Source organism: Alligator mississippiensis, chromosome 13, assembly GCF_030867095.1.
Source record: "Alligator mississippiensis isolate rAllMis1 chromosome 13, rAllMis1, whole genome shotgun sequence".
NCBI lineage: Eukaryota > Metazoa > Chordata > Crocodylia > Alligatoridae > Alligator > Alligator mississippiensis.
The window spans coordinates 52,547,718-52,559,820 of NC_081836.1; the positions used below are offsets into that span (position 1 = coordinate 52,547,718).

The 12,103-nt window shown below is 46.6% G+C and overlaps 1 protein-coding gene across 3 annotated transcripts in view; it reads left to right on the forward strand.

The window, feature by feature from the left end:
* The window catches only part of SDK1 (sidekick cell adhesion molecule 1), a 683,598-nt gene that overhangs the window by 640,211 nt on the left and 31,284 nt on the right, over positions 1–12,103 (forward strand). For all 3 annotated transcript variants that reach the window (XM_019494663.2, XM_014610818.3, XM_019494664.2), the window contains 4 exons: positions 2,082–2,197; positions 4,086–4,272; positions 6,179–6,316; positions 11,182–11,343. In XM_019494663.2, the coding sequence (XP_019350208.2) occupies positions 2,082–2,197; positions 4,086–4,272; positions 6,179–6,316; positions 11,182–11,343 (603 nt within the window). The remainder of the gene's footprint in view (positions 1–2,081; positions 2,198–4,085; positions 4,273–6,178; positions 6,317–11,181; positions 11,344–12,103) is intronic.

Sequence of the window (12,103 nt, forward strand, 5' to 3'; positions counted from 1 at the left end):
GTCATCACCTGGCAAGAAAATAAATTGTTAAACTGATCCATTTTCCTCTGTGATTGTACATATTGCTGTTTCCCTGAGCATGTCATCATCATCAAGTCTCCGAGATGTATTTTCAGGGCTTCTTTTGTGCAGAAGACTTGGTCACATGCTCTTGTGTTCTGCAAAAAAAAAAAACTCTTCAGAAGCGGAGAGTTTCAGTGCATTGTGTAGCAGCACAACGTCGCCCTGAACACAGCCCTTCAGTCAGCTTGCTGCTATCTTCCCGTTCCCAGCGAAACAGAGAAGGATTGGGTTGCAGGGCAGCAATTAATTGAGTTCCCACGACCAAGCAGGCCCAGCTAGAGTTTTATTTCTGCCCATTGTCACCTCCTCCCGCTGAAAGAGCAACCTAATAATAATAATCATTATAATAATAACAATAATAATAATAAAACAGTTTTAACCAAGCACCAGGATAATAGCCGTGCTCCGTTCTACCTTTCACTTTTTAATTGTACAACAGTAATTTTGCGATGGAGTTGCTGATGGCAAACATGCAAAAGACATTAACTTTATTTATGTTTGGGATTATTAATGTGGCTGTTAAAATTCCTCCAGTTAGTTTTTGATTGAATTGTTTTTTTGTGCGATTCTGTCGTTTAATGGAGCGGTAAATAAGAATTTCTGATAATGAGCCCAAGCATCTGTCACAACAACCTGGCGCTGGTTATTAACATTTCCATTAACGGCAGGGTGGGCAGTGATAATATGGAAACCACACAGTTAGAACAAAATAAATAGTTGGTGTCAGGCTGAGTGGGTGTTAATTACTATTTTATTTTATAACCCTAGAGAGAGGGAGGGAGGGGGAAGTGTGACTTATGAAGGTCATTCTTTCCCAAAGAAAGAACTCGCCAGAGGAGCAGATCACCCTGGTTATCTTACTTAGATAGTGAATGTTTTATCACTTCTATTTATGCTCTATAAACGGGCAGGGAGCAGAAAGGCAGCTTTCTTAGGCACCGGGGCAAAGGCTGCGGTACCATCTGCCCGTGCATTAGAAGAAGGGAGGAGAAATATCATTTCATGTCCTGCCTTCTCCTTCCCCTTTTGGGAGCTCGGACAGGATGCATTTAGGAATCTTTTCTGCAGGCAGAACGTGTGCTGTTTCGTTAAGACCTGCCAGCGGCAGACAGCAGGTCTGAAAGCAGACCATCTATGCCAGTCACTGGGGAAGACGTTCCACCTGTGCTGAGTTGGATCACAGCGAAGGGGAAAGATAAGAGTGACCCAGGTGCATGTAAAGAGGAGGAGAAATTAGTTTTCTACTGTGCTGCCGTACCAAGAAGAAGGAATAACAAGCATGCTAACAAATAACGCATTGAGCCAAGGCGGCTCAAGATTTGTATTTGAAGATCTCATGCAATAAGGGCGAAGAACGATCCTAATCAACAGCATTGGCCGTACATACAGGCAGTGTCTAATTGATTTGTTTTTAAACTGTTCTGGAGACAGATTTATGGAGTCTCTTGTCCCCCAACCCTCGTCCTCTACCTCTTTGTGTATGCAGCTCTAATTCTCAAGCTTCGGAGCAGCAGTCTGCAATAACACAAACCGGGCTTGCTGTTTAACTTTGATTGAGGGACAAGGGGCAGGGGGCAGAGCTTAGGTGATTTACTTCTTTTTACATGTTTCTTTTCAGAAGCGGGCCGGTCTGGATTGCAGAGTCGCTACAAAAGCCAGCTTTAACAATTATCCTTAAAGCTTAAAACTACAAGGAGAGAGATTTCTCTCCATTGTTTTTTTCCCCCCATAAGAACTCCTGATGGGATTGGGTTGATGCATTGCCTAATTTAGTCCACACGGGACAGAGAACCCAGCAACCTCCAAGAGACAGAGAACCCAGCAACCCTGCATGCATTGCAAGTGTGTCCCAGAGACTTCTCTGGGATGTTAGATGGCTTCAGAGCTGACTGGTAGCTGGGCTGTGGCATAAACAGAGCCTGACTTGGGTCTCTCCACAAATGGACGCGTCCGACCTGGATATGAGTCTAGTTCTACTTGTCACTATTAATTTTCCTTATTCTCTTCTCTCTCACTAGCACCAGCAATGGCCCCACAGAACATCCAAGTGAACGCCCTTTCTGCGAGCCAGCTAGAGATCGCCTGGGACCCACCTCCTGCCGACAGCCAAAATGGGAACATACAAGGCTACAAGGCAATCCCCCTTGTCTCTTGCTTTCATTTATCTTGCTTGGCTTCACTGTTACCTGTGAGAGAACCCTCTAGCTACAGCAGTCCTTGCTACACAAGGAAAATTAAAGCAATGCTCAGGCTGCAGGAAAGAATGGCATGATGTCCCCAAAGCAGAGCTAAAGCATACGAGACGGAGAAGGAGAAGGGGCTGTTTATATTCACACACAAAAAAGAGGATGGGAGTGCAGCTCAGGGCAGGGAGCTTAGCGTGTGTGGGCAATATGTCTCTTCCAGATAGCAAAGACGTAGAAAATCTGGGAGAGAGAATTCTACTCGAGCAAATTAACGGAGCCTTTGGTACGTCAACCATTGTGAGCGCTCAGAAAATCCATAACTTTCTCCAGATTGCAAGACTGAGCCAGGCTGGATTTCAGCTGGTTTATTTCACTTCTTTAACTTTAACCAAGTTAAACAATGGTCATAATTGCACCGGGCTTGGCAGAAACTTGGCGCGCTGCAGACGTTTTTTGGTACGGTCTCCCCAGGATGGGAACGAACCCTTGGAGACTGGGAGTGGGCAAGGCTCCGAATATCAGAGATTGGCTTGAGTTCAATGCCTGGCTCTGCCTCCCTCCCTGAGCTAGGTCCATAAGTGAAGGAAAGCCAAGCCAGTGAGAATCGTCTGGCATTACTTCTTGGCAGTCACAAGCACCCTTATATATCAATTCATGCATTTTTACCCTTGTATGTGTATAGTTCTAATAGCTTGGCTTTGACATAAAACTCCCTGGCTTGCCTTGGGCTGTTGTGTAGTTATGCTGGCCAGGCCTGTCCACAAAGCAGTGTTGGCATCGGCTTTGGAAAGATTCATCTTTGGAGTGTTGTGGCATCCAGAAAGGAATTATGTCGGGGGGAACGATGGGGAGAAGCACCCATAGAAAAAGGTACCAGGAAAGCCAATATTGCCCTCTTCAGTAAGGTGTTAGAATAAGGGCAGAGGAGAACCTGAAAGATTAAAGCAGGGGTGTCAAACTCACCTGGCCCTGTGGATTCAAAAGACTGCCATGGGTCCAGTCCACAGGCTGGATCAGATGCACAGGCCAGCCTCACTTTTCAGATGCAGTGCAGGTCCTGGAGCAGCTGGAGTGGACACTGCGTGCTGCACGGTTCTTCCCCAGCTACTTCATTGCACATGGTAGCTGCTCCGGGGCTGCACTGCATACAGCAGCCACCCCACTGCTCCAGTGCCCTGGTGCACATGGGACTTGACGGACACGCCGTTAGATTTAGCATTAAGCGGATGCTTGCTGGAGTAGGTACCATATTCAGCTCAGTCCCAGAGTGACTGGAATAAGCCATCCAGTCATCCCGAGTGGCACCTGGGGCCATCCGGTACACCCCGCATGCTGCCTGTGTGCCAACGCCGAGATCCACAGACAGCACCAAAGCCTGGATGGTAGGTCAACATGGGCCATATTTCTGACACCCCCAGATTGAAGGGCTTGTTGCAAGCACCAAGTGGTAATGCTGGTTATGTCAACACTCCTCAGAAGGAGACAGAGTCTGTGTCTTGCACTAACAAGCTTTCTTTGGGCTTGCCATAGCCATACCAAGTCACCCGGCTATGGGTTTGGTGACTGTCCAGACACAGCTGTGCTCTTCCAGTGGTGCTGTCATAATACCCACACATCATTTATAACATCCTCTCATTAGACTCGAGGGGAGTTTGTCTAAGTAAGAATAAAGCAAGGACTTTGGGATTCAGTGAACGATGCTGGCATATCATTTCAATGAGAGTCCAGAGCTAACAATGCCACCACTTTCCCAGTGGCAGTTTACAACCTACACTACAGTCTACACTCTGTACTTTGGGTACAGTCTTTACCGCAACATCTCTCTGTTCTTAATAGATTTATTACTGGGAGATGGATTGTCAGAATGACACCGAAAAAGTGAAGGTCCTCTTCCTTCCAGAAACAACAGTCCGGCTGAAAAACCTGACCAGCCATACCAAATACCTGGTCTGCGTCTCTGCCTTCAACGCAGCAGGGGATGGACCCAGAAGCAGTCCCAAACAGGGCAGGACGCTCCAGGCAGGTATGGAGCTGTTCTTCGTTTCCCAAGCAGTGGTCATGGGCATGTGCATGGGGGTACGGCTCTACCCTGGTGACAGCGTAGACATACCTCCACTCCAGGACTATCAAAAATGGCTGGTCTTATGCATGTCAGGGACTGCGGTCCTGAGAACGGTGACAAAGGGATGCCCCAGAGTGACTTCACTGGTGTGTTCCTGTATTTGGAGCCTGTTACTGGGAGCAGGTAGGCAGAGGGGGGGCTTGCTAGCATCCCAACCAAGACACACAGCCAGGTGGTGCAAACCTATTCTGGAACAACTCTTCATTCTTGTCTCGGGCAGTAAAATGCAGTACTGTGAGGCGATCATTGTGGAATAAGTCATTACAGCATGTTGTTACGGGAGCTAGGCAAATCAGTTTAGATCAAATAAGAATCAATCCTTTGGGAAATGATTTCACAGCTGAAATTGATGCTAGAATATGAACTAGAAGAGAGTGGAATAGTAACAGGATTTCTGAGCATACACAGATGTATATTATACCATTGTAAAGGGTGCAGGGCTGGGGGGGAGATAGAGGGAACTGAGCACTCGGAAGTGCACACCTACTGATCCAGTGTAACAGTTTGAGGTGTCTGCTCCTAACCTGCAGTGAAGCTAAACCTCTTAATGAAACAGGGGGTATGTTACTGCAGTTTAGCTTTGCTTACTGTGTTTTAAGGATCAGACAGACAGAACAGTTGTGCCCAATTCAGCTACACCATGGTAAGTCACCTCTCCTGTTCCCCGTGTAAGGCAGCATACCTGTGTCATCTGTCCATGCCCTCTGTCATAATTGAGCACCAAACGATTATGGCCCTGTTTCTGATCTCCCACGTGGCTGGTGTATATCAGAAGTAACTCAACTGAGATACTCTGATAAAGCCACATCACAAAAGAATCATGTTGTTTTTTTAACGGCTCTCTGCGGCTATGGACACTATCAGAAAAAGTATTATCTTTGGAGATCTGGTCCCATAGGGGAAACACTGGCCCTTGGAGAATAGATGTTCCATAGTCACTGGATTCCACCGAGAAGCATGCACCAGAGTTGTACGCTCTCTTGATGCTTTTCTGTCCCAGAGCCTTGTACATTTGTCTCTGGAGGGGAGACCATGCCATGCTCGCTGTTTCTCTTTGGGTCCTGTTACTAGCCAAGAACGGATGCCCTGTGCTGGGAGCATGTGTTCCCATCTGAAGTGGAAGATTGCTGCGCTGGATTGCAGCTGAAATATGCTGTAGTGCAAAGACCCAACACACCAGTCAGACTTAGGGCTACTTTGCCTGCTGCCCTTGTTCCACGAGGCAGCGACAGATATGTGCATGTGACAATGTGCCACAACAGTGTCTATGTTCTGGGATAATAGAAAATATCATTACTGCGCACCAGATGTGTAGACCAATGTTCACATTAAAACTTTTGCAAACTAAGGCCTGTATTTGTGAAATCATGTAAAAATGCCTGATGTGTGCATACAGACTGGGATTTGCAAGCGCACGCATATCCTGTGAGCGTGGGCACAGTGCTCAGCAGATACCTTGTGTACTCAATTCAGTAAATTGGGCCTGTAGAGTAGGGAACACTGTGATGCTGAGGGTGCAGCCATTGGGAAATGAAGTTGTCCCCTGTTCTCATCCATCATTCCCATTTGTGTCTTTGTGATTTCCTCCTCCTGTTTTCTGTTTAGTTTTAGTTTTGCAATGGAGTGCCTGCTTATCTCAGAACAGCGTGCGTTTTGGATTGATTACAGGAAGTGTTGATATAATCGATGAATCCCCGTTCTCAGCTTGTTTCCTTTAGATTTATGCTTGGCAATAAATAACATTTTATAATATATATATCAGACCCAATATTCCTGCTGCAATCCAATAACTTTGTGATCCTTCCAGCCCCCGGCGCACCCAGCTTCTTGGCGTTCTCGGAAATCACTTGCACCACGCTCAACGTGTCTTGGGGAGAGCCGGCAGCAGCAAATGGAATCCTGCAGGGCTACCGAGTGGTGTACGAGCCCTTGGCACCCGTCCATGGTAAGAAAACCCCAAAGGATCTACATATCCATTCTGGGAAAATGCACCCCTGTCTCCTATCGCTGCCCAACTTCCCACTCTTCCTCCATTTTCCTAATACAGGCAGTGTTAGTAAGTAACTGAGATAATGATGACCATTTCTGTCCACAGCAGGCTATGTAACTGTAGAATATGGCTCTTCTCCATCTCCTGTCATTCCCCTACAGAAAGAAATCCATATATTCCTGTGCGGTTTGCAAGGCCGTTGCGTGGCCATTGGTATGTCACAGGGCAGATGAACAAATTCATCCTTGATCCCCTCCCTACACTTTGTCTTAAAATGTTTGCATAATACCTGTCACTCAGTCCCATTTGTGTTGCTCTTGGTGGCTGGTATCATCTGTCATTCCCGTTGTTATCTGTGGGCTGTGTTGGTATCACAGGTGTGTTTGTTATCGGTGACACCAGGGCTGTCTTGAGAAGCAAATAGCAACAGTAGCGATTTAATTGTACCTTTGTGTTTACACCAAGTTTTCCAATAGCATTTTTTAATTCACTGCAAGAGATAATCTCACCCAACAACAGTGTGACAGCCACAATAACTTTATTAATTTACCAAAATACCAGCAGAGAAGGAATTGGCAATCTCTCTGCAAACAAATGCAAAAGCAAATTAGAAAAGATTAAAAAGTTTGGAGCGGGTGCTATTAATATTTCTTATATTCCTGGTAGATTGCCAGTAGTTCAAAAGGTGTCCAACTTTGGCAGAATGTCAGCAGGTAGAGTAATTTCAGCCATTGCCAATTCATTTTAAACTCCTTTCCAAAGAAATGGGGATATCAATCACCAGCATTTGTTGCTTCTGTAAGACATAAAGGATTTCTTTATACCCTGCATTTCCATGTCTTGCACATAGGGAAAATTATACTCAGAAATGAAAACATTTTCACTGTTCAGGGCTAGCAGTGCGTTTGAATGAAGAGCTGACGCAAAAGGCATGTGGAATTTTAACCAGGAAACACTCTCAAGGCATCAGGAGTTTCAGATACTTTGCAGCTTCCTGGCCTCTTATTCATTTCTACAAAACGGAGAAGGAATCTCTCTTTTACATGGCAATACAAGTGTTCTGAGTATTTGTATCTGGTTCTGAAATCAGGCTGTTGTGCAGGAGGTTAGGTTTTCTCAGCAGTCGATCAAATTGCACGTCTCCCTTTGTAATCTGGGTACCCGAATCATGAAGGAATTGCCCCGCTCCACCGAACACCTACAGAATCACACAGATGGCAGGTGCAGAGCATGCAGAGGGATTGTCTTCTCCTGAAGCATCAAATTCTGGCCGCTGCTAAAGATAGCTTATCGGACTAGCTGGACCAATGATATGGCCAAACCGGTTTCTCTTCAGTTGCTGGGAATAGGATATGCCAGGGAAAGGGGGCATTATCTAACTCCCATGAGTAGGTAAAATAAAGGAGCACAAATCTGACTCAAACCTCTGGAAAGTTATAGCTCATAAAAGCTGAGGGAGCTACCATCTAACCACTTTAGAGCCCCAGGGTTGAGCAATGCCTGGCATTCAGAGACACCCTCAAGACTTTAGCAGCCAGGGTGACAAGGCCACCTGAAAGGACAGCACGCCAAGTGGTCACCAGCGATGTAATGCAGCTGGATGCAGGGTGAGAACAAGCTGAAAATAGGGCTATGTAAAGCTTCGGTCCCTGATTTGATTCGGCCCAATTCAGTGGCCGAATCTCCAAATCCAAACTGAATCAGAGGACCCTTTAATCTCGCAGGATTGAATCTGAACCTTCCAAATTGATTCAGAAAGATTCAGCAATTCAGACATAGACACAGCTTTAAATGTTTTTTCTACATACCTCTAGGTAGGAGGCAGCTCGTGAATGTTGCGATGCTGGGGCGCATGGAGCGTCCCACAGACGCACGGAGGCTTCCCGGTGCACTTGGCAGCAGACCCAGAAGTGGACCAGAAGTGCTTCTGGTCCACTTCCAGATCCTCTGGGGAGCGTGCTGGGAGCTCCCCCATGTCTCCCTGGCTCAACGACTGGTGCCTCCTGGGTCTGGGGGTCCCCCTATGGCTGATCGCCAAGCTGGGGGAATGCAGGGGGCAGGGGGGGCCCTGGCGTCCTCCACCAGCAGACCCAGAAGTGAACCAGAAGTACTTCCAGTCCACTTCCAGGTTCACCGCCAAGCACATGGAGGACCCCCCACCTGCACTCCTGTGGGACGCTCCATGCGCCCCAGTATCACAGCAATCACAAGCCATGCCCGCTACCCCAAGGTACATAGAAAAAACTTTTACAGCTGTGTCTTTGTCCGAATCGCTGATTCTCCAAATCAGCGTCAAATCTTCAGACTCAGATTCAGCGGAATCGAATCAGGGACAGTGATCCGAATCAACAGATTGAATCACTATCCCTGATTCGGGTCGAATCCAAATTGAATAGGGCCCGTTTTGCACACCCCTAGAAAATAGGACTCCTCTTTGATCTACCAGAACAACACTGGGGTGTCATGGGAAAGTGAGACTGGCAGTATTACCCTATCACTTCCATTACTATGTGTTTGATAGTAATAAAACATTCCCTCTTCCACCATCCCAGTCATGATTCCACACCTCAGTCGTCTTGTATCTATCTGATGTAATCCCCTACCCTATTTCCCTTCTCTGCTCTTCCCTCTCGTGTCTGTCTGTGCTGTCTTGCCCTCCTGTTTGCCCTCACTACTGCTGTTAGGAGGCTGTCCCAGAACACTGCTTCTCTGATGGTTAGAAAAGCTCTTCTGATTTCCAGATTCAGTATATTCATGGCTGGTTTATACCTCTTTATTCTGAAGTTAGCGTTGTCCTTTAACTTAAATGGTTCTTCTCTGGCCCTGGTTTTTACACCAGCTGTATTTATACAAATCAGGCATGTGCCTCCTCAGTCTTCATTGTGCTGGACTAGCCAATGTGAAGCTCTTTTAGACAGAGCTCTAGTTAAAATCTAACAAGTTTTAAGATGGGGCATGGCCAACATATGTTGCCCAGAAGCTTCTGCCCATCTGATCATCTATCATGCATATTTACACTTTACCATTGTATATTTTATCCAGAGACAGACAACAACACTGCCTTGGAGCCTTCCCTCCACCCTCCACCCCATCCTCACTATTTAGATTTCAGTCTGAAATAACAAATATTCCTGTTTTCCTGTATTTCTTTGAATTATGTTCCTTGAGTTGAAGGGGGAGCACTTTAGTAGTTTCCTAGGGAAACGCACTTTTTCCAATTGCCATATTTATTGTATACAGCATGTACCTTTCCCCAAACAAGCTGTTGCAAATTGGAGGAGCTTATATTATATGTAAGAAGTACAGTAAGAGCAGCTCTGCCTATAACCGGGTGGAATCGAAAGTAAAACCTGCAGCGATTCACAGGGAGCAGAGCAGTGAGCAGGCTCAGCCCTCTAGTTGCTGCTACTTAGTTACTGACTGCAAAAAAAGAACTTTTCTTCCTTCATTTTCTCCTTCAAAAACAAAGTGTGTATTATATTCCAGGGGGAAGGAGGTGTTGTATGCCAGAAAGTATGGTTCTCTGCAGCGTCCTGGTATACTGATGAATTTAAACATGCAACCGACTCTAAGCATTGGTGCAAGAACTGGCTTCAGTGGTCAGTCACCCACAGGAGAGAAAAGCATGCAAAAAGACCCGCTGATTAAAAGTGAAGAGTAAATTGAATGCTCAACATGTCTTCAGTCCTATCCTATGGGATGCTAGTATCCTAGTTAAAGGAATGTGCATGTCTGGAAGATGGGGGTGAGGTTGTAGGAGGTACAGCTTGATGTTGTCTCAGGTCACCTCTGAATTTGCAGATGCCTTAGTGCAACTCAGACACCCCTAAGGGGCTCTCACAGCATTGGCAGCTTCCCAGGGCTTCCCTCTGGGCTGCGTTACACAGTACAGTGCTCTACAATCCCACTCCCAACCCCCAGGACTTTCCCTACTTAACCCCTTATGCTAAGACTTGCACAAGGGTCTTCAAAAGAGAGTCTTGGTCCTGTCTCTCACTATGCCTCTATCAAGAAAATTCTCCTCCAGCCAGAATGAGGACACTGAGCCACTCTAGGGTAAAGGGACTGAAGCAGGGCTCAGCTTTCAACAGAGGATTTAAAAGCTGCCTTGTCCTTTTAAACAACAAGGCCCATTCAGAGTCACTATTGCACTCCACTTTGTTCCGCCACTTCCGTCATCATCGTCGTCCCGGACACTGGGTGCTGACGTTGTTTCATAGATCCATGTCACCTTCCCCTCTGCCCCCAGCTGTTCCAGCTGCTACGACAGTGCACATGCCCCCTAAATCAGTGCTAGACCTGCTGTCCCTCTTGTCTGCCCCTAGCTACACTACTGGCTTTGCACTCTCTCAGCACTGGTGTAGACAGCTGTAAAAGGTGAAGAGCAAAGCTGAATCCAGCCTGGTGTCTGTCCTCGCAATTCTTTTGCAGGATGCCTGGCAAAGAGGGAGCAACCAGAGCGGCTCTGGTTGAGGAAGCGCTCGTACTCCTTTCACTTACTTCCTCCTTTCGCTCACCTCCTTCCTTCCTTCCCAGTGTAATTAGCAACATTGCACATAGTCTCTTGGTAATTTCCCAGTTGTGTTGTAAGGTTTTTTCTTGTCAGTACCCACTTATCAAGCTTAAACTCTAATTATACTTATCAGTGCTGAAAATTGGCTATTATCACTACTTAAACTCCTGCTAATTGTAAGGAATACTTTCTTAGCAAACTGTGAGATCATTTTATTCGCGATCTAGATGGGATGAGCTCTGCTTGATAGCTGGCTTTTCTCCACTGAGACCCCCTCCTCTCTTTTCATCTGCGTGGGCCATTCTAGGGGTGAGCAAGGTGGTGACTGTGGACATCAAAGGAAATTGGCAGCGCTGGTTAAAGGTCCGAGATCTCGTCAAGGGAGTGACCTATTTGTTTCGAGTGCAAGCCAGGACCATCACCTATGGACCCGAGTTGCAAGCCAACATCACAGCTGGGCCAGCAAAAGGTAAGTAGGACCTTAGAAGCATCAGCGGAGCAGATCAAATTATATTAACGAAGTCCAACAGCAGGCAGTGACGCACGGTGTACTCCACATATGTTCCCAGTCCAAAGGAAAGCTGAGTCACGAGGGCTCTGGTCATGATGTAGATGGTTTTGCAGCTGTCTATGGTTGTCCTTCTCTGTGAAATCCAGAAAGACCCACTGAAAAAACCCTGTGGAAATGAACTGTAGCACAGACTGACCAGCCAAAGGAATCAAAGCTATCACGACCCTGCCTGCCTGTAATTCTGATGGCACTGATCACACTCCCAATTCCAAGCGAGAAGAACTGCCCAAGTTGCTAGAGTTTCTGGGTGTAAAAGTAGCAAGAGCTGAGAACGGTTCCCATGTGTCTTTAGGCCTTGTACCTTTAGGCTGATACCTGTGGCTGTGTCTGCCCATGCACTCCCCTTATGCTGAAAGGAGGACAGCAGGCTTAAGGTCAGGCTCCCTGGGTTTTGCCAGTTTGGAGACCAAGAGTTTTTTAAAGTATTTTTCTTGATAAACAGGTGATTCATGTTAATAGTTACAATTTACAGCTAGAAGGTTAAAGGCATTAAAATTACCTCTCTCTGCCCAGTACTCCATTAAGCCTCTTTCCAGTATTTGTTCACCATTCTCCTTTTGCCTTCCTGACCCCTCAATCAGCGACCCTCCATCAGTTCCTATTGTTCCCGTCTCTTGCACTCATGCCTCCAGGAGTGCTGTCCCCAAAATAGATCCCG